A 27859-nucleotide genomic window follows, 5' to 3' on the forward strand; every position below is an offset into this window, starting at 1 on the left:
GGAGGCGGAGGCGGCGGGGCGTTCTCTCCCCGTTAATCGCCGGTGGCAGCGCCGGGCGGAGATAAAAACCGGCCCCGCGGGAGCCCCCAGGCGCCCCTCGCCCTCCTCCACCTCTTCTTCGCTCCCGGGCGATGCGCGGTGCGGCGGCGGGCGTGGCGAAGTGAAGGAGCGGCGGCGTCTCCGTCTTGATCCTCTTCCTCCTCCTCGCAACCATGGGCGACTGCGAAGCCCCCGAGGACGTGAACTCCAACGTGCTGGTGGCCCGCAGCACCGGGGACCCGCAGCTGGACAAGGCGGTGTGGCAGTGGCTGAGCTGGGACAAGGTGGGCGAGCGGCGGCCATTCCCCGGCACACCTCGTGCGACATCGGCTGCGGCCCCTCCGCCCGTGCTCCCGTCTCCCTCCTGCCGCTCGGAGCGCAGCCCTGGGTCCCACAGATGCTCCAGCTGTTCCCCAGGAATCCCTCAGCTGGGCGGGGAGCGTGAGGCTGCGCCCGCCCGGCGCTCACCTGGGCAGGGATGGGGCTGGATGGTGCTGTCCTGGCACCTGGAGCGCCCGCAGGGGTAGGCATGGATGGTGGCATCCTGGAGCACTGTGTCCGCCCCACCTGCTCCCCCCTTAGTGCAGGGCTGGGGCGGCCAGCTGCCAGGAGGGATGGACGGATCGGTGGCTCTTTAACATGCGGCAGGAGTCTGTTTTCCTCAGATGCCTGATTTTAACCCTTTCCCAGGAAAGAAACAGTCAGGTTCCAGCATTCCCCTTTTTTCAGCACCAACACGATGTCAAGAGCACTGCAGGCTTGGTTAATTTAGATTAATTGGTGTTGGAGAGTATTTTGCGTGTCCTGTGGTTGAATGGGTTACTTGGGATTTTTTGAGGGTTTTTTTTTGCAGCTGGTTTGCCAAGACATCATGGCCTGTGCTCTAAAAAAAAATACCTTGATGATGGAGGAGGGTAAACTACCAGTACACTAATGGTTTAGGCTTCTGACTGCTTTTTACTTTTTTTTTAGGTTTCTCTCTCCTGAACTGCTTTTACCTTTATTTTTATAAACCAGGACTGCCAGTGTGTTGGTACTGTTTCCTCTTTAATGTCATTTTGTCAGGATCAAAGCAGGAGAGCTGCAGCAAAAATGCCACCTGATGGCTTTGAGATGTGTTTTCTCCTACTTGGAAATATGGTCTCTCCTCCCAGCTTTGCAGAAATTAACAGGTGCCATCTGCACCCAGAGCTGCTGCTGTGAAAATATCTGGGAATAGTGGCACGGGGGAGGAAAGGAGTGGAGAAAGGAAATAGCATTCCTGATAACACATTTGATAACCCAGGTTGAACTCCAGTAAATATTTTTTTTAATAACATCTTGTTAGCGTATTGAAAAACTTCTGTTGTTTTTAATGGATCGTTTTGTTTTCCTAAAAGTGTATAGCGTCAGAGAACTTCCACCAGGAGAAAAATATTGAGGTTAAAACTGGCAACAGTGAAATGTCCATTTCTAGAGCTCCTTATAGGGCTGTAATTAACGAGTAAAATGCAAACTGCAGGGTCAGTGTGAGTGTACCTGTTTTGCCCTTGCTTCCCTAGGTGACAAACATGACCTTTCCTATAAAGCTGCTTGAACTTGGAGAGTTCAGAACTACTTGGAGAGGTTTCCAGGAGAGCTCCTGGGAAATCTGACCACCCAAAATCACCTGGAGGAGAAGGAGGACTGGGGGCTGCTTGCTGGGGCCAGGGGTCGTTTAGGAAAGGTGTTAACAAATCAGGTGAAGGTGTTGTGGGAGGGGAAGGTGAGGAGAAACCAGGAAATATGGCATGAGCAGGGATTGTTGGGCCGGTGCCCTCGTATTTCACCATAAACTGAGGACGTGGGGCCTTTGCTGCTTATCAAACTTGACCCCCCTTTCCCACCCCCAGCTTCTTGAGCTGCAGGGATTTTTGTTGCCTCTGATCAAGGGAAAAATCTATGCACTCCATTCACAGCTATGGGAGGCTTTTGTCCTCCAACTTAATTGAAAATTGCTTGCTGTAATTAATTACCAGGGCTGTGCTCTGTGTCCTTTGTGGTTTGGGTGTTCAGTGCTCACCTCGCCTAAAACGCTGGGTGGGTGGAGGAAGCCTGGCTGTGGGATGAGTATCCTGCTTTCCTCCCGTTCTCACCAGCATCCTGCATCCTCATTAATGCTCCTGGCGTTTCCCCCTCCCCATCGTCTCTCCTTAGTTACTGCTTTGGCCTTTGAGCCAGGCTTGGAGACACAAGGCAGCGCCTTTTGTCTAATCCTTGTTGGTAAAGTATGTGAACAATTAGTCATTGTTCTCCACTTTCTCCCTTTAATTCCCTTTCAGCCACTTCCTAATTTTCCTCTTGTGCTTCCACATCTGCCTCGAGTCTCGTGAGGGAGTCTGGCTTGTGTGAAAAGCTGCTTAGCCTTTGTACACACATTGCTCCTGGCTGGGGGTACCTGGGAGAAGCTTTGGCTCCTAAAGGCGCTGCTAAAATTTTCATGGGACGGGGGAAAGGCTGGATTTAATTATCCAGGAGCTGTTTGTGCAGGCCCCATTCACTGCGTTCTCCCTTGATTTTACTAATTCATGGACTCAATATCGTCGTTTCAGCTGTACTGTGGAGAGTTCTTCCTTGCTGATAAGGTGGTTCTGGGGTGCTTTTGGAGTGTCCTTCGATGTTCTTCTAATTTTTGTGGTTTTTAGATGCTTTCGAGGAGGAAATGGGATTGATCATTTGAGACCAGTAACTTGCTCCAGTCACTTGTCTTGCAGTATTTTTGCTTAAGACTTTTAAGTGAATTTTTAGAAATAACGTCGGGAAAATGAAGGCCGCAGAAAAAAAACGTTCAAGCTCAAAGCAGCTTGAGGCTTTCCCCCTTCTTTAAGCTACACATGCAAAGAGTGTGGAAAAAAAAACAAAAACAAACAAAACCGAACAAAAAAACATCAAACAAAAAAAACAACAAAAAAATTGCGGTGAGTAGTAAATTGCCAGTTATTTTGACGGGGTATTTGCTTTGAAACCTAACTCTGGTGGTAAGTACACATGATTAACATTATTGGGTGTGAAAGATCCGTGAGAAATGCTCACTTAATGCCCTTGTCTTTGGTTCTCTGCTTGTTCTAAACCCTGATGAGCCACAAAAAGGTGCAATTCTGCCTCAGCAGGTAACTGTGCAGTACATGGAAAGCTGAAAATTTAATGGAGAATGTTTTTTTTGTTTTGTTTAATAATACTTCAAAGCTTTCTGAAATGTGTTGCACAGTCTCCTGCAGGTTGTGACCTTAGAGTTGTGATTCTGGCAGTGACTTCTTATAAATAGTTGTTTTATATATGTATGTGTATATATATGAATATTAGTGTAATAACTTTAGAGAAAAGAATTACAGAACTTGTTTTATTCTGGTGTTTCTGTGAGCACAGAACAATGTTCAGTCTGTCACCCACACAGCAGCCTGTCTGCCTCTGTCCCAAATGTTTCTGAGTTCTATTTCTTTCTGACAGGGAAGGCCAAGTACTGAATACAAGGTTCTGACAGTCTCATTTTCCTCCCAGCCTGGCAGTAATGCCAAGCCCTGTGCTCTGAGCTTGAGATGGATGGATCTGAGGACAGGTTTGGGAAGCCATAGGAAGGCATTGCCTGGGCTCACTCCCCACGTACTCACGGCAAGCCTCAAAGATACTGGAAAATTAGGGATGCCACACAAATTTACATCTTGAAATGGCAAGGTCACTGCCTGAGGGCACTCCCATCGTGTTGGTGGGTGCTGCAGGAATGGGAATTAGGTGAGGGCAGAGCTGCCCCTCAGGGACCACCCAGGCCAGGAGTCCTGGGGGGCCTGCAGGGAGGAGCAGGGATTCCCTGGGGCAGTGCCAGCTCACCCATCCCTAGCCCAAACAGCAGCCAGAGCCCTGTCCTCCCGTCCCTTTCCTGACCCAAGAGGGTGTGTTCAGGTAGCAGGAGCCTCTCCCGGGGCCACTGTCACCTTATCTGCCACCTCCTTGTGCTGCTGGCCGTGGGCAGGAGCCTTTTCCAGCTGGAGCTGGCGGGGTGGTGGCTGTTGCCTCTTGATTGTGGCCTTGGCCTGGCGTCTATAGGCTGTGCTGTGTGTGCTAAACATTTACAGATGTGTGCTGTACAGACCCCATAGAGAACACGGGGATGTGTTAGATAGGCGTCATTATTTGTATTGGGTTGGCATCATTTATTATATATACAGTTATATTAGTTGTAGATTTATTGTGTACATATATGTGTGTCTGTTAGAGAGATATCATGCATTTATTTATACATACATTATGAAGTATTCCTGGTGTTTTAGGAGAGTGATAAAATAAACTAATGTCTGGAGTTTCCTATGGAAATTGTGGTGCTGATGGTATGGTTTGAAGGTGTGAATTTGTATTTTGGTAGTGGTTTGATTTTGGTTTTTTGGGGGTTTTTTGGAGTGGGTTTGTTTGCAAAGTGAAAATATAAAGAGGTGATGGAATTTTTTTGTTGAAAGTTCCTGGTGTTGTTAAGAAAGTTAGAGGAAATGTAATAATAAATATTTACATGCAGCAAACATTTATCAAATAACAATAGAGTTTGGAGTCAGTGGCTATTCCATAGCTAAATCCAAAGCCTTTTCCATCAGTGAATGACACTTGGAAAACCAGTAGCTTTGTGTGGGGCTTTGAAGGGTTCCTTTTCCCTGTTGAGAAGTTGGTGCTGCTGGATGCCATGCCAGGTGCTGGATATTCCCTGCTCAGCTTTAAGCTCTATGCCAGCCCAGAGCATTCCATGATCTCAGGAAGGCTGGTTGGGTTGACCAGCAGTGCAGAGATTTGGCACGTTTGGGCATTGAAATAAAGGCTGTTTTCATCTCATCAGCATCCACATATTGCTTTCCTTCAGGTGAGCACCTACAGTCTCTGAACCCTTCACTCCTGAGAATTTGAGTTGTTTTGTGAGAACCACTGGGATGCAGGGATGTTTTAAAAGGTTGCTTTTTTGAGGCCTGACTGTTTTTGTACCAAATAGCCTAGTTTATTTCTGCTGAAGACAGGAAGCTTTTTATCAGGTTGTTTTTTTTTTTTAAAGGATATTACTAATGAAAACACTAGTCTAAAATCTCTAAGGAACTTTTCTTTTTTGCACTTGGGAAGATGAACCATGACAAAAGCTTCAGATGTAAGACTGGATTTCATGATTGCCAAGCAAACCAGCAAAACCCCGTGTGTTTTTTTCAGGGTTTGCAGTGGGGCTGAGTGTCAGCAGCGGAAGCTGTTCTGGAATTCCCAGGTCAGGGTGGCAGATGGTGCTCGGAGCCAGGCTGGCTGTTGCAAGAAGCTAAGCTGGGCCATAGGGTGTGCTTCAGCTTGGGGGAAAAGGGCAAGCTGGAAAGCATGAGAAGCAGGAAGGATGGTGCCAGGCTGGGGTAAGGGCTGTCCGGGAGTCAGCCTTATCCATTCAATAGAGCCCAGAGTGTGAGACAGACCACCAGCACTCGTGAATTTACATCCACTCCTGTAGACTTCCCTCTTTCTGTTAGCCCAAGGGTTTCAGGTTGTCTGTAGAAAGCTTGGAGATTTTAACTTGTAACTTTTTTCCCCTTCTTTATTTTCTGCAACTTCAGCTTAACTGAGTGTGACCTGAGCAAATTCAAATGTTATTCTGGTGCTGTTTTGGTCAACTCATTTTTGTTCCTTAGGAAATTAAGTAGCTTTGGTCAAAAATGCTTGTTAGTCTATTTTTAAAATAAATGTTTGTGTTATTGCTTGAGTGTTGCCTCAGTTTTGCAAAGGTCCATAAGCTATGGAATTTGTAGTTTCTATTCTGTTTTTCCAGGGAAGCAATGCCATGTGTCCTAAAAAAAGCTGTAGAGGATGCTGTGTAGTTTAATAACTGTATTTTAAAGCACAGCCATGCACTATGATAGTGTGAAATGAGGTTTTCAGTACTCTTGACTTAGACTCTTTTCACATCAGTCATTTGTTTTCTGGTTGGCTGCCTATGAACAGCTGAAAGAGAAGCTTTCACTTTTGCAGTTTAATATCTATTGTACCCCATTGTTTTGGTTTCTTTCTAGGCCTGTGTTTAGTTGTGTAGTGAGCAATGTCTTGCTTCGGTTGCCAGGCCATCCAGGAGCCTGGACAATAAAGGCTTGCCTTTTGGTTTAGGGCACACAGAAATAAAAAGTTATTTGAAAATCACATGTGTAGTGTTCAGGGTCTGTTATCAAGCTACAGAAAGAATTTCAGATTTTTTAATGCGTTTAGTTGATTATTTTTTCTCTTGATGAATGTGCACCGTTCATATCTTTGTGCATTTCTCAGCATTTTGCCAGTCCTGATGAATCTCCCCCTGTCTGTGTGGAGCATGTTTCCCAGTGCTGCTGGAGCTGACTGACCTCTGTTTTAAATGTCAGGGGTGCTTCACCCCCGCCCTGCAGATTCCATCTGCCTTTTTTAACCCTTCCTTGTGACCCTGCTTGAAGGAACACCACTCTGGAGAAGCACTTGTGCTATCAGGGCTGTGTTTTACCCCTCTGCAGTCAGTTTTTTCCAGCTGTGGAACCACTGCTTCTTAGTCCTCTGCTGTGTGTAGGATCTGGGAGGTGCCTTGTCCAAACTGGGTGTTAGCAGACAGGCTGAGTTTCCTGATGACCAGGTTAATTCAGTATTAGTTGGGTAACTGAGGAACAAACTGTAGATGTGTGCAGTGTCCGTTTGTGCACTTGCAGGTTCTCAGCTGTGATGGTGGTGCAGATTTTGGAAAATCCTGGCTGAACAGGGGTGTGAGTCTGGATAACAGTCCAGCCTGCTCCAAAACACCCTGTCCACTGCTGGAGGGGGCTTAGGAACATGGTCCAATGCAAGGGGGTGGAATAGGGTGATCTCCAAGGCCCCTTCCACCCCAAACCATCCTGTGATCTTACTGTGCCTGTTTCCTGTGGGTGGGGAGGAAGGAAATGCTGCTTTGAAGTTTGGATTTTTGTCTGCCTTCCAGTGGCAAAGATGGGGAACTGAATTGTGTTTTCTGCCCTGGAAAAACCTGTTCTGAAGTCTGTGCTCCTCAGGCAGAGGAGCTGGAAGGTCTCTTAATGACCAGACAACCAGATCATCATATCAGTGGCAGCAAGAGCTCTTGAACCTTTTGTTAATACGGATAATGTGGGAAGAATGTGAGAGAAATGAGTTACAGTGGAGACTGGGGCACACACATTTTATAGGATGGGAGGAATTTGCTCTTGGAATTATTTAAAACTGATGAGCACGTACAGTTCAGCTCCTGATTTCAAGCACTAAAGGGAGACCTTAATCTTCTTTTGCAGAACCAGAAGACAAAGGAGCAGATTGAGAACTTGCTGCAGAACGGGGAGCACAAGGAGCTGCGCGACCGCCTGTGCTGCCGGCTGACCTTCGGCACGGCCGGGCTGCGCTCGGCCATGGGCGCCGGCTTCTGCTACATCAACGACCTCACAGTCATCCAGTCCACTCAGGTGAGCTGGGCAGGGCTATGGGAGAGGCTCTGCCCCGCAGGGAGCAGCTGGAACAGCAGCTGGGAGCAGCATCCTGCTGAGATCCCAGAGCTGGCACGCTGCAGCCGCTCAGCAGCTGGGTGGGAGCGTCAAAGGCTCCGTGCTCTGAGGAAAGGAAGTGGCTTGGAGAGGTTTGGCTGGGCTGGAATTTGGCCAGTGGTTAGTCTGTTACACAGCCCTGCAGTCGGGAATCTTATGAGCTGCCATAAGGACAACCTGTAGTATTTGCCAAAAACAAAACAACAAAAATAATCCCAACCCAAAAAAGCAAAGCCCCAATCAAACAAGCCTTTCCTTTTGTTTTTAGCACAAGTTGTGAATATGTATGGCCTGAGTATATTGTGTACTTCAAGAGTTTATTTGTGCCCACCTCTAGCCTTCACTATTGAAAGTAGAATGAGCTGATATATTTGGAACCTTTGTTCTTGGGAAATCAATAAAATGTTTATGACAAAACTATTGAATATTACCTATTTTGACAGATACTTTTTGTAGAAATGGAGCTTCAGCTGTACGATGGAAGGTGTTTTATTACGCAGTTTAGCAAGGGTTGGTAAATCCTCCATTTAATACTGTGTGCTTAAACTTTGTAGCTGGTTTCTCTTCGCAGGCTGATTCTCTAGCCTCCCTTAGGACATGTGACTGAAATAATGCTTTCTGTTGGCCTGGGATGGAGGGATGTGCTTAGAGCTTGGAACAGTTTTAAGCTGTTTGACATTCTGTTGTCTGAGTTGTACAACTGGAGCCCACACTCTTTAGAGAGGCAAAATTCCAATGCTGTTTATAGAGGTTTTGTGTTGAGGTGTTGGTTTGAAACCCAGCCTTCTCTCTGGCAGTTTTGCTCTGCACTATCTTCCTGGATCTAACAAAAAGCTTCCTTCAGGTGTCTGGCCTGTAAACTGGACACATCCTGGAATGATGCTTCCTTCACTTCTGCCCTTCTTGATTCCTGAGGTGTGCCATCCTCCTCTGCCAGAAATGCTGTAATGGCATGAACAGGTCCAGGTGGACTCTCTGGATGCAGTGAGAGCAGACTGAGGAGAATTGAGAAAAGGGGGTTTAAAAGTCCGTATTTTGTTGCCAGTGGTGGAGTTGTTAAATGCAGCCGAGCTGCTTTAAACAAGCCCACTTTTCTTGGAAGCAGAGGAGATTTCTGGGGGTCATTTCCCTGCTCTTGAGTTTGGAGGTGCTGGCCCTTGCCTGCTCCCTTTGTACTTCAGGCTGATGGAGCATGACCCAGTGTGGATCTACTGGCTCAACTACTCTCCTGGCACCAAGGGAAAAAACTTCCCTTTTGCTCAGCAGGGAATGTGTTGGCGAGCTCAGTTTCATGGGAATTGCTGGGTTTTGAGAGTTACAAACTGGGGGTGTGTGCATCTGCTCCCTCTGCACGGCTGTTATTTTTAGTTGTTTATTGAAGCTGTGTATCAAGTTGGGAAAAGCAGCCTCTGGGAAGTGGATTAGAACTTGTTTCTGCAGTAAACTGTAGCAGATTTAATCTTTGTTTGAGCATTCTTGCTTCAGAAGCTGAGGGCAGGAACAGTTCTGCTGAACCTGGTCTGAGCATGGGCAGCTCTGGTGCTCTGGATTTGCCCTTTTCTGGGACAGGAATAAATGGCCAGTCAAATAGCAGACTTGAATGTAATTAACCCTTCTTCAGTTAAAATAAGCTGTAGTGAAGTTGCACATGTGTTCTGTGTTCTTCATCTGATCTGATTTTTCTTCATTTGATTTGATTATATTGATATTAGGAAAAGTCAGATTCAGGAAGGTACAGGATATTCAGCAGTTGCTGTGGACTCTGCTGAAAACTGCAGGTACATAAACTCCATGCCAAGTCCTGGTTCCCTGGCTTTTGTCCTATTTTGCTGCATGTCCAAGTGCTTTTATTACTAGGAAAGAAGCCTGTCACTGATCTCCACAGTGACAAAACCAGCCACGTTTGCATCAAGGAGTTTCCTGCTGCTTAAAAAGCAAAGCTAAAGGTAAAAGATGAAAAATTTAAATGCTGTACCTTCCAAAGCTGTTCCTACCTCTCTGGATTTCATCAACCAAAAATCTTTCAGTCTTATGCTTGATACAATCACTGTTCCCTCTCTTCTCTTTTGAACTTGAGCATAAGGGACTGGGCATGCTGTAGATGTACACTTGTTCTGTTCCATGGATTTTGCACCAGGAAATCATCTGAACCACCCAATAGGAGAGGTAATTGTAATACTTCAGTCACCCGAAGAGAATTTTGGCTTAGATCTGAGGGACTGATACAGTTGTGTGCTGACACCTGCTAATGAGCCGTTAATTATCACGACGAGATGCCCCTGGGCCTCCTTTAGAAGTGGTAGAAATTTAATGGCAGTAGCAATTAGGGATACTATCAAAGCCCGAGTCTTATTAAAGGGAAGTAGGAATTCTTTGAATTGAGGAACTTTTTCAAGCGATGACTTAACCCCAGAGGTGCAGGAATTCGTAGCTGCCCTTGGGGCACCTGGAAGAAGAATGTGGGAGCTCAGGTAGGGGGTTTAGACAGTGGAGAGGCTCTGCATTCACTTCCTCACTGGCATTTATTGATTGACTTTTATTTCCTGCAGCTTTCATAGAGATGTTTGGAGAGCAAGCAAGTCCAGTAGGACTGAGTGAACTTCGGCTGTGAAGTCTGGCTGAGCTTAAGGGACTAATTTTAAGCAAACTGCTCCATAGCAGAAAGTAAAGACATTCCTGTTTTTCTTCATACAAAATCTTAGCCTAGATAAAGGATCTGTTGTAAGAAATCTGTTCCTGTTATTTGGGTTGTTCGAGTCAAGCTGAAGAGTTTTTCCAATTCCTCGCTCTTTGCAGCTGTGAATGAAAGTTCTTGGCAGTCTGTCAGGGCAGGGTGAACACTTTGTGTGCGTTGGGTTCAGCGTGAAGGTGACTTCAGCAGGTGATCCTGCCATGGCACAGCCTCCAGACCTGTCACACTACAATAACAAAGAGTTATATCTGTTTTAAGAATAACTCTATCCCTCTCTCTGTGTAAATCCCTCAAGGCCTGCAGCTGAGAGGGTTCTCCAAAGAGGTGCTAGTATCCACCAGGCCATGCTTTGGAGCACATCCTTGGAGTGCCTCCTTGGCCTTGTTCTCCAAGGCATTTCTCAGGCTTAACAATCTGTAATTCTAAAGGGCCAAAGCCATTTAGGAAAAGAGATCTTGGCTGGATTTCAGGGTAGGAGTCAGGCTGGCTTTCCACATACCCTGTCTGATTCAGATAAAAGCATCCTGAAGGATTGCACTAAATACTGCCTAGGGAGAAAATCTGTTTAATTCTGGTACAGAGCACCCCCCCACTCCCATCAAGAGGCAACTTGCACCTTTGTGAGAGGCAGCATTTATAGGATCAGTGTGGCTCTGTTAAGTTGACTGTACCGTGTTTGTTGTGGGGAGCTGCAGCCTCTGGAAACTTCCATTAACAATAGTGCTTCCATCTTTTTATCTAAAACTGCTGATCCATCGTGGGCTGTTTCCGTGGTGGATCTTCAGAGAGATTCTGGCTGGGAAATGAATGGAAGTGAAAGTGTGGAGTAAAAGCTGATCTTCCCACCCAGACCGTTCCCTGATTTTTAAGGCAAATTTAGGACTAACACTTTGGAAACAATGTTGAAAATGTCTGACTTGTACTGTGGGCAGAGAGATCTTATATTGCTTGAGAGGTTGGACTTCGAAAATATGGATTTTTCTCACTTTCATCTTGAGAAGGTGATTTGAATCAATGAAACACAGTATGGATTGAAAATGAGTATTTGCTTCGTGAGGGTTTGTTGTTGTCCTACTCACTTTTATTTCCCACAACAGTTTCTCTGGTTACTTGCTTTCTTTCAGTGAAAGCAGGGGAAAAAAAATACTGCTGCTTTTGTGAATATTGTTATTGATGTGTTTGAGCTGTCAGTTTTGCCTATTGAAATTACCCATCCTTTGTTAAAAATCACCTTTAATGTTTGTATGTGCTGCAGTCCAGCTAATTCTTTCTTTTTTTTTTTTTTTCTTTTCCTCCAGGGGATCTACAAGTATCTTGAGATGAACTTTTCAGACTTTAAGCAGAGAGGCTTTGTTGTTGGATATGATACACGAGGTCAGGTCACCAGCAACTGCAGCAGTAAGAAGTATGAGTATTGATTACATTTGCAAGACTAGAAATGAAATTGTGGCTTTAAATGCTTTCTGTCCTATCAGCACTTTTTGTTTGTGATGAACTGGACACACACACCCTTTCCTCTCCTTTAGTCCGTTGAAGTAGTAATGAGGAGAGGCTGGGACTAAATTCTTTGTGGCACCAGTTTACCAGCAAAGGAGTGGTGTAGGGCTGCTTGCTCCACCACGGAATTTACAGATTAAATGCACAAGAACATTAGGCTTAATATGCCTAAAATTGACTATGAAGGTAAATCCAGAGCATTAACATCCAGCTGGAAACCCCTAAATATTAATGCACTTTTAACACTATCATTCTCTGGTATTTCATACCTGATTTAAGCTTGACTGGGGAAGAACAATTCCACCTGCAGCTTGCTGCAACCCAATGTATTTGCACTTTGAGGGCATTTTACCTGGAATGCTTAAAATGTGGATTTCCAGCAATGGCAAATTATGTTCTTTGCAAGGAAAGGGGAGAACACTGCTTCCTGAAATCTCTAAGGAATCTTAGTCCCCTTGTCATTGGGGAGCAAAACACATGTGGTGATGGCATGCTGTGCAAAAAAGCCAACCCAGGAGCTAATTAGTAATTAGGTAAGGAGAAGTTATTGTTGTGACTAACAGTTCTTTTTTTATAAAATCTTGTAGTATTTGATGTTTTAGGGATGAAGTCGTCCTTGGTATGTCTAACAGAGCACAGAATCCAGTGACTGTCTCTCCTTTCTTCTGAATGGCTCTTCCCTGGGCCTGAGGATATCTGTGGCCTATTATCCCCCAGGCTTTTGACCCCCAGACTCTGTGGGTTAGGCACGGTCTAAAAATGGGGAAGGGTAAGAGTGATGCTGTTTTAGCCACACAAAGCCTGGAATTCAGACTTGATGGTAACACAGTTGTTTCACGTGCCAAAGTAGCACCTCAGTTCCCCACTACACGTTTCTCCTGGGATAATGCACCCTCACAGCAGTGCTAAAATCAAACTGAACTCCTCCAAAAGAGTCTCCCGTGGGAGCAGAGTGCTTTTCCAGTGCTGTGTGGGCAGCAGGACATCCAGCTCTGTCCTGTGATTAAGTTGGTGTAAACAAAGCAGAATTTTAGTACCTTCAACTCCAAGCTGAGCTCTCAAAGTCCTCCAGGTGGTTTCAGGTGACATTTGACAGGTGCTGTAGTGAAATTCTGATTCAGTGAAACTTGAGTTGCTGGTGATGGAAAGAAGAAAGTCAGTATTAATGCTTGTCTGTGAGAACAAGGGAGCAAGGTGAGCTTACGCCATTTAATATCTCATCTGTTTTGAGTCTGAGACTTCCCTTCATCTCCTGAACTGTGGGTCCCTGAGTGCAAAAGAACTTTGATACCAGTTACTTGGAAGAGAATGAGCTTCCCTGGTGCTTGAAAGGGCAAGTTTATTATAAAGCAGGATTTAGAACTATGGGCACAGTTCCTGTTTCTAAACATTCTGGAATGAGGGGCGCTGCTTTGCAGAAATATTTTTTAGGAATGGACCTGCTTCCTGGACACTGTCTGAAGCTGCTGAGCAGGGCTTGCAAACGAGCTTTGTGTGGGATACCAAATCCTTTTCCAAACCTGCTGTTGCAGACATCTGGTACTTCAAACTTTGTGGGAAGTTGTTTCTGTCCTTGGGCAAAGGAGGAGTGTTTTGCCAGCAAGTTCTGTATCTTTGTGTGGGATATCTGCTTTGTTTGGGTGAGGGACTAAAGTGCCTTGCACTGTCCAGGCAGCAGCTGAAAGTGCTGGCTCAGATTCAGCAGCCTGAAAACTCTTACCCTGACGGTGCAATTTGTAGGATACCACTCCAAGCATAAGCCAAAAAGCAGTAGAATGCTTTTAGAAACAAGTGCCTGGAGGTGACAGGAATTCCATCTGGCTGTTGGGCTGCCCTGGGGAGTTGGAGTGACTGAGTATTTTCTTTTTGCTTTTTGGTAGGCTTGCAAAGCTCACTGCAGCAGTCCTGCTGGCAAAAGATGTCCGCGTGTACTTCTTCTCCACCTATGTCCCTACCCCCTTTGTGGTGAGTCACCTTCTCATCCATATTGTTGCACCACACAGTTAAGAGGGTATTTGAATTTACTGAGAAGAACAACTAGCAATTTTCTTAAATTCTGTTGTTTACCAAAAATAGAGGCTTCTTGGTGTGCTTGGCTCTTCAAGGAAGCTGTAATGAGGCTGCCGAATTCCTCAGTGCCTCTGCTTTTAGTATGTCAAAAATAGACTCTTCTAGTCACAGAAGCTTTTCCTTGCATGGTTTTAAATCCTTGCTTGTATTCCATAAGTTCTTCCAGCATGCTGTGTATTCTGTGGATCTTGGTTTGAGGGGAGGACTGGAGTGCCTGGAGTACCTGTAATTTTTCAACAAGCCTTCTTGTGAATTCCTTTGCTCTGTTTCAGCCTTTTTCCCAGTGCTCCTGTAACCTGAGTGTAGACTTTCTTTAACTAACCAGTTAACATCTTTGTAATTGATAAAAAGAATGCTCTTATGGAGAAGAATTAGAACCAGCTTTCTGCTGCTGGCTGCAGAGCCAGTGCAGAGTGTTCATGTATGTAGTATCCAGATAAGCTGGTGCAGGGTTAAAAGCCCCTTCTGTGGGGTGTAATTGCCAGGCTGTCCCAGTGATGCAGTGTTTGTGAGTGCTGTCTGTGTTCCTTTGCAGCCCTACGCCGTGCAGCAGCTTGGGGCTGTGGCTGGGGTGATGATCACAGCATCCCACAACCGCAAGGAGGACAATGGCTACAAGGTGAGGCCTTGGTTGTGGCCTGGCACAGCCCTGCCAGCTGCCTTCCAGCATTCCTTGCCTGTGCTTGGCCTGTCGTGGGACTACAGAGTGGTTTATGTTGAAAAAGGCCTTAAAACTCATCCAGTCCCACCCCCTGCCATGGCAGGGACACTTCCCACACTTCCCGCTATCCCAGGTTGCTCCAGACCCCGTCCAGCCTGGCCTTGGAACCCTCTGGGATGGAACAACCTGTGCCAGGGCCTCCCCACCCTCATGGTGAAAAGGCTTTTTTTTTTTTTTTTTTTTTGTGTGTGTGTGTCCATTAGAAGGACAAGTTATGTTAAGTAATTCATCCTGCTATAACCTGACATACTCGTCTGGGATAAGAACATAAGACCACAGTTTGTGTATCTTGAGCATAAATCTGTAGTGGCATTCCATAGAATCTAATTAGCAGCTGAAGAAATGCTCCAGCAATTTGTGTTCATTGTTGAGGTTTAAAACTAAGCCAGAACTGAGGGGAATTAATGCATATAGTAGGGGACTGGGCTGAAGATGGCATTTATTTAAGAGTGGATTAATAAAACACAGTAGCATTGTGTTGTTCCCTGGTTTTCTGGGCATTGAGGAGAGCTGGGTGGCTTCACTTTGAAAGTTTGGGACAATAAAACTGTCCACAATAGCAAGTGCAATGTTTCAACTGAGTATTTTTTCCTCAGCTTTATAAAAACCTGAACTAAACTCTCAGCTTTAGCTGAGCATTCTAGAAGCCCTGTGGTAGGTCAGTGAGTGATGGCAATGTGAGGAAAGGCAGTCCTGTCATGCCCAGAGAGAACTCTTGGGGGTGATTGGACTGCTCTTGTCTTTTCTGGAGCAAGTTGTAAAGTTCTTCACCAGCCTTTGTTTCTGCTTAGCTGGAGCAATGAGTAAGGAAAGAAGCCACATGAATTTCCCAGATGCTTCATTTGTCAAGAAGCAGTGTTATGTTTGTCTTCTGATACACAACAGTTTACTTTTGCCAGGATGCTGGTTTATTTCCTGGTTTACTTTTGCCAGGATGCTGGTTTGTTTCCTAGTCTTTCCCAAGAACTGTTTCCTCTTTCACAATTTCCTGTGTGAATTTTAGCAGCTTCTGAAGGTTTTGGACCGTTTTAACTGAAGGTGACAAACCCAGAGGACACTGATGAGAAAACAGAGGCAGTGCAGATTCTGAGCAGTGTCTGCAATGTGAGCTCAGCCATGCTGTTGGCAACAGACTGTGGGAAAAGTGGCCTCTAAATCTTTAACAAAGACTTTTTTATAGTTGAGGTTAGATATGGTGTTTCCACTCTAGGGAGTGTTTCCAGCTGAGAGATTACAGTTGTTCAGCTGTGGAAAAACATGGACCTTGGCACACTGCTTATCTGTTTTGCTTTGGATTCAAAAGCAAGTTATACTCCTTTTGAAAAAGGAATGCCCGCCTTGGAGTAGGTGATATTTTTTACTGTTGCAGTTTGCAGAGCACTCCCAGATGTAAGTGCCTGGTTTTGGTTTCTCACATGCTGGTATTTCAGCTGTAATAGTTCAATACCAGCTTTTGTGAAAGCAGGTTGTGTTTGTGTAAGCTCTGTTTATCACAACTGTAGTCATGAACTCAGAGGTTCATATTGAATGATTGCAAATGTCTTGAGAACCAAGCCAGTCAGATGTGGACTTCTCTGTATGACTTAGGCAGAAAGTAGGTGGAATCCTATAGCTAAAATAATTTACCAGATTAATAATCTTTGTAAATAAACTGTCTCTTGTTTTCCTTCAACTTTGACCAGGTTTATTGGGAAAATGGAGCACAGATCACCTCTCCTCATGATAAGGAAATTATAAAATGTATAGAAGAGTGTGTTGAACCATGGAATGGCTCCTGGAATGAGAATCTGGTAGACACCAGTCCCCTCAGTCAGGATCCTCTGAAGAAAATTTGTGACAGCTACATGGAGGATCTGACAAAGATCTGCTATCATAGGTACTGTACAAAGCAAAAGATACCTTAAGTCACGTTTTTAAGTAAGCTATGGGTTGCATGTGGAACAACTGACTGCAGACAGACCTCACTGTGTTCTCTGAGGTGTCATTAAATTCAGGAGTCACCATCCTTAGGATTAAACCATTTAGTGGAGAATAAACCAGCTGTCTTTGCAAGTTAAGCTACTGTGAAGCACCTCAGTGGAAACCATTTAATGCAAGGGAATATGCTCCAAGAGTTCTGAGTAAAATGCAGAAATTCAGAGTGGAAGTGAGCTGCACGTGCATAAAATACATTCAGTCTAAAGGTTAGGTGGGGTAGAAGATAAGACTAAAGAGGAGGATGGATAACACAAAGCAGATCTGGAATAACACTTGAAGGTGGCAGAAGAGCTTGAGTTTGATGTAGAAATCAACAGTTTATTCTTGGGAGACTTTGATCTGTTTCAGTGGAAGGGAAATATTTCATTTTCCAGGAGAAGCTTTAACCCAGCAAATTCTAGTGCAAAATAAGCACTTTCCCTCATTCCTTTGAAATTAATGCAGAAATCAGCAGAATAGTACACTGGGGAACTGCAGTTCAGTTTGCTTTCTGTCATGAAAATAGTCTTGTTAAATGGCTGAAATCTTACTGAAGTTCTGTTTTCTCCTCAGGGAGCTGAACATGCAGAGCAGTTTGAAGTTTGTCCATACCTCTTTCCATGGAGTTGGGCATGACTACGTGCAGTTGGCTTTCAAAGCCTTTGGATTTCAGCCCCCCATTCCAGTACCAGAACAAAAAGATCCAGATCCAGACTTCTCTACTGTCAAGTGCCCAAATCCTGAGGAAGGAGAATCTGTGCTGGTATTTTGGTTTCTACTTTGTCCGATTTCTGTGGGGAAAAACAAACTTGAGAAAGTAGATTCTCCCTGTTCTCTTTCAGCTGTATTAATACAGCAGGCCATCCATGGGGGATTTCTTTCACTAGGTGTTAGGTGTAAGTAGGAAGGCTGTGGGTTTATTTACTCTTATGTTTTGGGATTTTTTTGCCCCCTCCTTCTTCTCCCACCAGGAGTTGTCACTGAGGCTTGCAGAGAAAGAAGATGCAAAAGTAGTAGTAGCCACTGATCCAGATGCAGATCGATTGGCAGTGGCAGAGCAGCAGGAAAAGTAAGTGGTGGGACCCTTCTTTGTGTCTTTCTGCAGAAAAGGTGGTGATAGTCACAGAATGTCCCCAAATGGTTGCCAGGCACAGACCTTCAATACACTGTTTTCTTTAGGTATATGGATATTTTTCCTTCTAGCTTTATCCTTTGCTATAGCTCTAAATGCGTTTTAAATCAGTTCACTCAGAAAAAAGTGATTAAATACTTGGTGGTGTTATAGTAAATGGCTAAATAAAGCTCAACTGAAAACTGAGTGGTTACTAAAGACAGGAAAATCTTGTTGTTTAATGTGTTTTCATTCCTATTAGGCAAACTTTCCTTGGCAGTTGTCATGGGCTTTTGTGGTGGAGTTGTCATGGACTTTTTTTTTCTTTTTTTTTAAATATATTTTTATTTTTAATCCTTTGTTTTCCCCTGCTAGTTTGCATTGAATAGAAATTATTTTTCTCCCACTAGCAGGCCCCAGTTCTGATGGTTGTGTAAGTAAAAGCTGTGCAGGCCCTGCCTGACTGCAGTGTACAGATTGCATAGGCAATGGATCAACTGATCTGTATGGATCAGTTCTAGACTGCTCTCTTGCTGCTGGGTAGCCAAAGGCCTGAGCTGTGCTAGAGCTGCCAGTGAGGATGCCCCAGGGGTGCCTTTCCTTGCTGGGAGAACACTCTGGGCTTGTAAATCCTTGACATGTGAGAAGTGTGGAGTCCTGTCGGTACAGTGGCTTTGCCTAGAGCAGCTTGTCAGTGCTGTGCTCACAGCTCAGTGTTCAGTGACTGCAGAATTCCTGTCCCCCAGCCTTCACCTTGCCTCTCCAGGTGTTCAGTGTCCCCCAGCCCTCACCTTGCCTCTCCCTGCAGTGGCTGCTGGAAGGTGTTCACGGGCAATGAGCTGGCAGCCTTGTTTGGCTGGTGGATGTTCTCCCGCTGGAAGGAGAACTGCTCCCAAGATGCTGATGTGAAGAATGTTTACATGCTGGCAACCACGGTCTCCTCCAAGATTTTGAGGGCAATTGCACTTAAAGAGGGATTTCACTTTGAGGTGAGTGTGGGTTATGTGCTGTTGTCTCCATCTGAGCCCCTGCTGGTGACCTCATGGAATGGAAAGTGGGCAGGGGACTTCCAGGCTTCTGGCTGTGAGTTTTGAGGGATTCCAACTCAGAATGTTCTTTCACCCAGTCAAGCCTGATTTCAATCTTCAATCTCCTCAGTGTTCTTGGACTGGGAGATCAGTGTGGGCAAAGCTCAGGGACACAAATTAACCACTAAATTCCAGATAACAGGAATACCTTTAGCTGTGGTTATCTCCCTAGAGAGAAAATCTTGTGTGAGAAGGGAGGTTTGTGCAGCCTGAGTATTCACTACGATGTTGATGGGTTTGTAATGAGTACTTGGAGGTTACACAGGGGCCTTTCAGATTTTCAGATGGGTTTTGAGTTGGAGTTTTGAGGCAGGGACAGGCATAGGAACTCTTGTGTTCAGATCTTTAATGCAGCCTTGTTAAGAATGTGCTAAAAAAGAAACTGGGTATTCAGCTCCTGCATCCAAATGAAATCTGATTTCTGATGGATGTTAGCCAGAAGAGAAGTAAGTGCCTGAAATCATAGCACAAACATACAAAGTGCCAGGCCTCGTTTTGTCCATGTCTTAACTCAATCCATGTGCAGTATAAATAAATATTTTTCCAAACAATGAGGAATTTAAAATTAAAAGCAACTTTGAAAACTACTTTAAGTTACTGGCCAGATAAGCCTAATCAGGGTAAATGTCAGTTCCTTGCAGTGGATTTGGTTCTCTTTCTAAATACTGTTGTTTTTTCTTTAATTGGAAAAAGACTGAAAGAAAAAGAAGCTGGGAATTTACAGAACCTCTTGGCCTTCTCTAAAAGCTCCACTTCCTTTTTATTTGTAACTTCCTTCTCTCCAAGAAAAACTGTTTCTAAGCCTCTGACTGACTTCGCATGATTTATGTAAAGAAACCTCAGAACCGTGCTCTCCCCTCCCAGCACCTAAAAGTGTTGCTTTTATATTTCTGTAGCTTTTCCTCCTGAGTAACTGTGTCTCATCTGATGAGCAGCACAGATGATCTGATGTGATCTCAGAGTACCCTGACACACATTTTCCTTGGTTTGATACTTGTGTCCTAGTTGAGTATCCACTAGGAAAATGCTATCCAGTGGTTCTTTGCCTTGGACTCATCCTAACTGAAGATACGACTTGCCTGATGCTTTCTTACTGTCCCTATTCTGCTTGTCAATTAATTAGATTCAACTTTAAGGAAATAGCTTAAAAAAATCAGGAAAGCTGACTTAAGCTTTATTGTTTTGACTCTGCAGCAGTCTTTCCTGTTGACTCTAAAATTCAAAATACAGTTACATTTTCTTTGGGGTTTGTTTGTGTTTGGTGGTTTTTTTTTTTTTTGTTTGTTTGTTTGACGTGAAGGCAACAGTGGCTATAATTTTTTTCTTTGAATTGAAAAGAAATTGAAAATACATATTTTAAGCACTTTTTTCCCCCTCCTGTTTTAGGAAACACTCCCTGGTTTTAAATGGATTGGAAGCAGAGTAAAAAATCTCCTAGATAATGGAAAAGAAGTTCTCTTTGCATTTGAGGAGTCTATTGGTATGAGTGCTGATATCCCTTTAAACTGTTGAGCACTGAGGGGGGAATGTGAATAGGAAGGACTGATCTTGGTTTTGAAATAAAGCACACAGAAAGTACTTATTAAGTAATTTTTATTGTAGTTGATAATAGCATTGGTATTTTGCTCTCATTAAATTGACTTGCCAACTCTCATAATTAATTATCTGACTTGCTGATTCTGGTGTTGTGCTTATCTTTCCAGCCCTCTAACCCCCAAGTTAATTAGATTTCTCCTGCATGTGCAGCAATAAAGCAGCTTCCATGTACTGGCCAATTTTCCCCTACAGGATCAAAGGTTAAAACTTCAGTCAAGTAAATCAGTGTAATAATCTGTCAGGTTGTTTTTCCACAATTGCTTTTTTCTTCCTAGGCTTCATGTGTGGCACATCAGTGCTGGATAAGGATGGAGTGAGTGCAGCTGTGGTCATTGCTGAAATGGCAACTTACCTGCAGGGCCAGAGCTTGACCCTGGCACAGAAACTTGTTGACATTTATGAAACGTGAGTGGTGTTTTTCATCAGAATATTCTACCCCACTGTTTTAGAGCTTGGAATAATCTAAGGAATATTTATCTAAATATAAATACATATATAAGTAAATGTTTGTGTCCCTCAGATGATTTCTCATTTTAGGTTGTTGTGAGGTTTTTTTTGATGTAGGATGGATTACAGCCCATCACTAGTGCAGATATCACAAGGGGCTCCAGGAGGGCTGGAGTGGGATTTGGGACAGGACACAGGGAATGGCTTCCCACTGCCAGAAGGGGTCTGTAACAGAGGAGAGGTGGAAGGAATGGCCGTGGACACAATCCCAGAAATAAGGGTTGTGTTTGTCAGAATTAAGCCTTGTACTGGGGCCTTCTGGGTACCAAATGTGCCAAAACCTTCTAAATCTTAAAACTGACAACATTAATCTGCTTGTAGGTATGGATATCACATATCCAAGACTTCCTATTTCCTGTGCTATGATCCTCCCACTATCAAAAGGATATTTGAGAGACTTCGGAACTTCGATGACCCTCAGTCTTATCCCAAATGCTGTGGGGTTTACAACATCTTACACGTCCGAGACATCACCACTGGCTATGACAGCAGCCAGCTGAACAAGAAGTCGGTGAGTTACAAAGTGCTTTTGCAGAGAAGGGCCTGCAGGAACTGAAAGGGAAATACACCGGGAGAGAGGCAGATGTGGAATGTGGTGGTTATTCCCATACAACAATCGGTGACCTTTATTGGCTCACTGAGCCTGATGCTCCTGCAGCTCCTAGGCTTCCAGGTGCTGCTGCCATGGGAGTAAGGGGCTGCTGTTGTTTTGTAGGTGCTGCCAGTGAGCAAGAGCAGCCAGATGATCACGTTCACCTTCCAGAACGGCTGCGTGGCCACGCTGCGCACCAGCGGCACCGAGCCTAAGATCAAGTACTACGCCGAGATGTGTGCAGTGCCCGGGCACAGGTCAGTGTCCCAGCCCTCTGCCTGCCTGCAGCAGGCACACACAGAGAGTGGGCTTCTTTAACAAACCCTCTTCCCCACTTAGGGTTAAAAAGTGATCAGGTGACAAAATCACAGAATTATTTAGCCTAGGAAAGCTCTGAGATCACAGAGTCCAACCAAGCCCTCACCTTGTCAACACAACCAGGGCACTGAGTATGGAATCCAGGCTTTCTCTTCTGAGATTGTGCTGCTGCTGGTGAGTGCTTGCAGCCAGCTGGGTTCCCACTGCCTCTGGGGATCTGCTGTGTTACTGTGAGCTGCAGAGAGGAACTAGATGTTATTCACCCGGGTTGAGCTTCTTCCAGTTTAAAAGAAGGGGGAGAAAATCCAGGGTGTGTTTACACCACAGAAACTTCCTGTGTTGTGGAATCATGGGGTGGTTTGTGTTGGAAGGGACCTTAAAGACCATCTCATTCCACCCCTGTGCCACAGGCAGGGACACCTTCCACTGTCCCAAGTGGCTCCAACCTGGCCTTGGACACTTCCAGGGGTGAGGCAGCCACAGCTGCTCTGGGCAGGCTCTGCCAGGGCCTCACTACCTGATTATTGCAGTATTAATTGAAATTAGTTAAAGAAGAAAAAGGCCGCTAGAGGGCTCTGGACACCATGTTTGAAAGTCCCTTCCCACCCAAACCATTCTGCGATTCCATGATAATCCCCACTGAAAATGAGCTTGTTAAAGCAGGCAGTTTGGAGTCTGTACACCTGGAGGGGTAGGAAACCCAGCAGAGCAAGTCCATTCCCCCATCCAGGTCGTGCTGTTTATTTATGTTTGGGCATTTCCCAAACCTCTGAGTCTGGCCCTGTTCTTTCCTGCAGTGACAGAAATGTGCTGGAAGAGGAGCTCCAGAAGCTGATTGAGGCCTTGATTGAGAATTTCCTGGAGCCTGACAAGAACGGGCTGACCTGGCGCTCTGCATAGAGCCCCGGAGGCACCGCGTGGAACAAAGAATCCAGGAGCAGAACCAGTCTCATATTTGTGTGTGTGTGTGTTTGAAGCAGCTGCATTCTTTTTCTGTAAAGAAGAAGCATTCTTTTGTCATGCTTTTCACCAAATTGGAACAAGGAGTGGAGGTCAGAGGAAAGGGTAGAATTTGTTGTTGCAGTTTTCAGTCCTTTCGACCAAAAGTTTAATTAACCCACACCAATGCAAATGAACTGCCCTAGTACCTTTGAGGCAGCTGAGCTTAGCTGCTACATCTTGTCTTAAGCTCAGTTCAGGTACCTAGAACACATCTTTTTTTGTGTGTGAGAAGGTTTTTAAAGTTTTAAAGGAGTGATCACTCCAAACTGACAACAAAGGCTGCTTCTTCCCTGCAGCTCTCTGAGACCTTCCATACGGGTCTGCACTTCCAAAAGCATTGAAGCAGAGCTCAGCATTTCTTGTTTAGGCAAATTGTGGACATTTTTCAGCTACTATAGAATTCTTCTGTTGGAAAAGGCGTTCTTGGGCATTGTAGCTTTCCTCTGTGCGTCTCAAAATAATTGGCAGTGAAACAATAGTGGCAATAACTGCAACTTGGGATTGGAATTGCCTGGTGCCTTTCCAAGGCTTCCAAAGGAGCAGGAACTTGGTCATTCCTTAGTAAAATTGCCCCTTCTGGCTACCATTGGTTTTGTAGCTTCTTTCTGTCCCACATCTCTGAAGAGTCTTAAGCTTTCATGGTTTTCTGTATTCATTACTTTGACTGAAAATGCCAGTCAGTGATTTCTTTGTTTTTGCTGGCCTGAATTTATATTGTCTGTGTATTAAAAAAAAAGGAAGAAAGTGGAGATGAGGGATTGGCACAGTTACTAAATTGTGATTTTTTTTGAATTTTTTTTATTGTGTCCTGTTGGGTGTTTTCTGTTAGAATAGCACTTAGCAAATTCTATTCTTCTTTAAGGGCAAATTTTTGCCAGCTTCTCTGATTTGTTTTCTTCCTCTGCTCAAGTAGCAAGTGAGACAGCTAATCACATTTTCCAAAAAAATCCACCCAAACCAATACTCAAGTTCTCCTTGTGATTATACTGGGTTTGGGGTGTGTTTTGGCTCAGGAGAGCTGGTTCTGGAAGCTCTCTGCTGTCACTGACAGCAAGTAAAGAGAAGTAGCAGCAATTCAGTGCTGGCTTTTTTCTGTGTTGGAGATGATGGGAGAAGACCTCAGGGTGCTCTGGATTTCAAGCTGTTGTTTTGCCACTATTGTTACCTCTCCAAATTCATCCTCCCTCTGATGATGCCCTTGCAGCTGGATGCCACAGAATGGCACAGGGTAGGTTTGTGTGTGTTTTCTCTCCATGGCTTCAGAGAGCCCTGAGGTTTGGGGGTTTCCTGCTGCCAGCAGCTTTGCACTATATCCATGGAGAAGTATTTCAGTGTCTGTGAATGTACATGTACTAGAGAAGGTCTGTGTTGCACAAATTCTGACCTGTCACTGCTATTTATTTATTTTTTTTATTTTAAGAGAAAGTATCTCCAAATTGTTCTGCCATTGAGTGAAATGTATCTAATGCCAAAAGCTTGGATTTTTTTACCTTGACTGTACATTTGACTGACATAGTGGGGAAAACAGGTAAACCCAGCTACATTCAGAGGATGCTTTTGTTGTTGTCCATGCTGGGTAGGGCTGGGAAGGCATTTGTGACTGCTGTGGTGCCTTCAGCTCTCCCAAAAAGGGTGATCCTCACTGCACTGAACCCGAAGGAGCTCTTGCCATTCCTTCCATTGGCAGCAGATTAAACCCTGAGGTGTTGAGGATTTTGTTCTCCAAGCAGCAAAAAGAACAAGTGACTTGGGACATAACTTTGAACAAACACTGTAAAAAGCATAGTGTATATGTGTGCTGAGCCCAGCTGGGTGTTATTGTAGCAGTCAGGTCTTGTGAGTGATGGTTGTGCTCCTACAAAGAGCAGGAAGCTGCAGCTTCCCAGAGATCTGCTTTGTGTCAATAGGCAGTGCTAGAAATGGAGAAAATGTTTTCCAATGAGCATTGTTAGAAGCTGGTAACTGTTCATTGTCTAAGTCTGTTTAACTAAAGAAGAAAAGCCAGCTGTGGGATGTCAAGTATCTGGGATTTGGCCCATGGGTAGGTTTGACAGTGAGCTGTAGCTGTAGTGATGCTTTTGGGAGGACAGCAGCAGGCACAACGTGTTGAATGTACTTTCAGGGTATAATACGTATTTGCTGTTTTGAAACTGCTGCTACTGTTGTTTTCCTACTGTTTTGGAGCTGTTTGATATATTTATACTGTTCCATTTGTGGAACTCCTTTATCTCCTCCCTCTGATCTCGCATCCCTTACTTCTGTTACTGTGAAGGACTGGAATTCTCGTTTCCTTGCACTGTAACTTTGTTATGCATCGTGTTAGAGTTTACTTGGTTTGTGCACAGCCTTCCTTTAGTTGTCAGCTGTTCTTGCCCACTTCTCAGATAAGAACAAAGGCTTTTCTAACTTGAGTAGAAAGCAGATCAAAGGATGCTGTGGATGTTGTTTCCAAGGTGCTTCCAGGTAAAACTGGCCTTTTCAAAGGCTGGACAGTGGCTAAAGCTGTGGTCACACGGCCACTGTGTGGGTTTGGTGTTTGATAAAATCCCGAGGGCTTAGGTTTGTCCCTTGGCTGTGACAGGTTTAATCTCTGTGGTGAGGTTGTGTTTCCTGGGACAGGAGGAGGCTTTGCCAGGCAAGGCTTTCCAAGTTCAGGGCTTTGCCAGGAAGGGTGAATGTCTGTGAGGCAGAACTTGTAGCTGGGTTTCTTACCGAGGTTGTGAGAGAGCACCAGGGTATGGATTAAATATTTGCAAGTGCTGTGCACGTCTCTCTCCCAGCCCCTCCGAGGGTGTGTGAGGGAACTGCAGACTCTGGTGTAGCAGAGGAGGAGGGAATGTGTCACAGGGAGAGCTGGGCTGCAGCTGTGGCCCAGAGGAGCAGTGCAGCCCCACACTGTGTTGGGCTGCTGGGGCAGCTCTGCTTCCCTTAGTCCCCAGCAGGATGTGACTCCAAGGAGCTGGGCTTGCCTTGGGCTGCAGGAGAGCTGGGATCTCACCTGAGGAGCCCTGCTTGTTTCCCCCCTTTGAGATACCCAGCCTTTCCCTGTGAGGAGGTCAGCTACACACTGGGGCTGTCCATGGGGACATCAGTGAAGGAGGAGGGCAGACCTGCTGGGGTTTCAGCTGTCCAGGTGAGTTGTCCATTGCTGTCTGGGGCTCCCTTCCCTGCCTGGCCTGCTCCCAAGCTCTGGTGGTTGTTACCTCCATGCTGACATCCCTGGTGCTGCTACCTGGTCCTGCTGTGCTCTTTGGGCAGCACTTTGGGTGCCCTCCCTGCCAGGCTCCTGAGGTTACTGGGGATTCCAGCTCCCCTTTCCTTACAGGAAGTGTGTGTGTGGCACCACGGTGGAAGGCAGGAGAGGAAGGATGGGTTCTGCCACTTGGGCAGGGTGGGATGTGTGTGCTGCTCTAGGAAGCACCTGAGTGGTCTCTAATTTTAAAACTGATACTGTTATCACTTTTTGTCTTCCCTCCCCCTTTTTGTCCTCTCCCAACAAAGAGGGGGGCTCATTGCAGGGTGACACCTGGGTGGTCACAGTCCAGCTTCATTCCCTCTGCTCAAGAACGGCTTTGTACAAGGTGATTGAAGTATCTCAAGTTGCATCGTTCTCCTTGCCTCGAACCTTGGAGAGTTCTGCATCTGTACTCCTGTTTACCCAGTGTCTGTTCTGTAAAACTAGGGTGTATTACAAATGCAGAGTGAAAATTTGCACTTTTCTGAAGAGTTTCTGTGTACTGCTATGTGGATGTAGCTGAATGAAGTGTTTGTTATGAGTAATAAAATATTCCCTTTGTAGTCTCAATCCGGGTTTCTTTGTCTTTAGCCAAACACTTCTGCCCTGGAAGCTGGGTTGGGCTTGGAGGAATATCCGTGTGTCACTTGGATAAGGCCTGGGAACAAGGGACTGTTCAGAGCCTTGTCCTGTTGCTAGTACTGAGCTCTGCCCTGATGGTGGAGGGTGTCCCTGGGGCTGAGCGGGGCTGGTACCTGGAGTTGTGCCTTCAGTGCTGGCTGCAGGCTCCATCCCGAGGGCTCCTGTGTACCCGTGGCTGTTTTACCTGCCATGGCTGCTCTCCCTGAGCCCCTCTCCTCCCCCCCGCTCACCACAGTTACCCCTGAGTTCCAGCCCATCCTCTGCAGCCCTTGACAGCGATGGTGCTGTCCAGGGAGAGAGTCAGCCACAGCCTTTCCCGGAGAAGAAATGGGCTCACCCCGGGCAGGGCAGGGGCTGCGCTGGGGACACGGTGCCTGGCTGCAGTTGCAGCATCCAGCACTGGATGTCACCACCGCTCCGTGCAGAGGGACGGAGCCCCGGGGCTGTCCGTGTGTCCTCCTCGGTGTGGGGGACAGCCCAAGGCCAGGCACGAGCCCTGGCACTTCAGGGTTGGGGTACACTGTAGCAGGGAGAGGGTGGACCCCAGGACTGGCATCTGCTGTCCCTGTCCCTCTGAAGACAGACATTTCTTCCAGGAACAGCACAAAAGGGTTGGTGGGAGCAGTGTGGGGGACCAGAGCATCTCCTGGAGGCTCCACGCTGCTGGCAGAGCACCAGGACCCGGGGACATCTGCCTGGGAGCAGCCAGGGTCGCTGGAAGCTGACGAGTCCTGGCAGGCAGCAGTGCCTGACTTCACATTCAGGTCTTGTCAATTTAAATGTTAATTTAGTAACTAAATTAATTACCACTACGCCAAGCGCGGCCCGCATGGGCTGTCCCCTGGGCTCGGCTCGGCTCCCCGCGGGCTTCTGAGGCACCTCTGGCGCCCGTCCCTCCTGGATTCATCCTGCTTGGCTGCCTCTGCCTGCGGGAGGACGTGGCTGGTGCCCCGTGGGCTGGTGCTAGGGCAGGGCTGAGCGCTGGGTGCTTCCTGCTCTCCCCTTCTGGTGGAAGGCTGAGGACTGGTGTCTGGCTGTATGGAGCGTGCTGGAGCGCCTGAAATCCCGTCTGAGGGCCCGGGGTAGGAGCAGGACCAACAGCCTCCAAAATCGCGTCCCCCGAGTCAAAGGGAGACCCTCAATTGCAGTCTGAGGGAAACTCAGACTTCCCCAAAAGGGAAACTGAGGCACAGGGGAAGGGAGAAATGGGCTCAGGGACCCATCCTGCAGAGCAGCATCTCTGAGGCAGAGGAGCCTGAACAATTAGAAG

The 27859-nt window shown here is 45.9% G+C and overlaps 1 protein-coding gene across 1 annotated transcript; it reads left to right on the forward strand.

The window, feature by feature from the left end:
• Positions 1 to 26517, forward strand: PGM2L1 (phosphoglucomutase 2 like 1). The gene is made up of 14 exons (XM_066340756.1): positions 1 to 323; positions 7317 to 7484; positions 11553 to 11659; positions 13632 to 13716; positions 14357 to 14440; positions 16225 to 16418; positions 17072 to 17261; positions 17470 to 17567; positions 18418 to 18598; positions 20084 to 20177; positions 20569 to 20698; positions 21122 to 21311; positions 21516 to 21649; positions 22508 to 26517. The coding sequence occupies exons 1-14, from the start codon at positions 213 to 215 to the stop codon at positions 22608 to 22610; spliced, it is 1869 nt and encodes a 622-aa protein (XP_066196853.1). The 5' UTR covers positions 1 to 212; the 3' UTR covers positions 22611 to 26517.
• Positions 26518 to 27859: the final 1342 nt, after the last annotated feature.

Source organism: Sylvia atricapilla, chromosome 2 (assembly GCF_009819655.1).
Source record: "Sylvia atricapilla isolate bSylAtr1 chromosome 2, bSylAtr1.pri, whole genome shotgun sequence".
NCBI lineage: Eukaryota > Metazoa > Chordata > Aves > Passeriformes > Sylviidae > Sylvia > Sylvia atricapilla.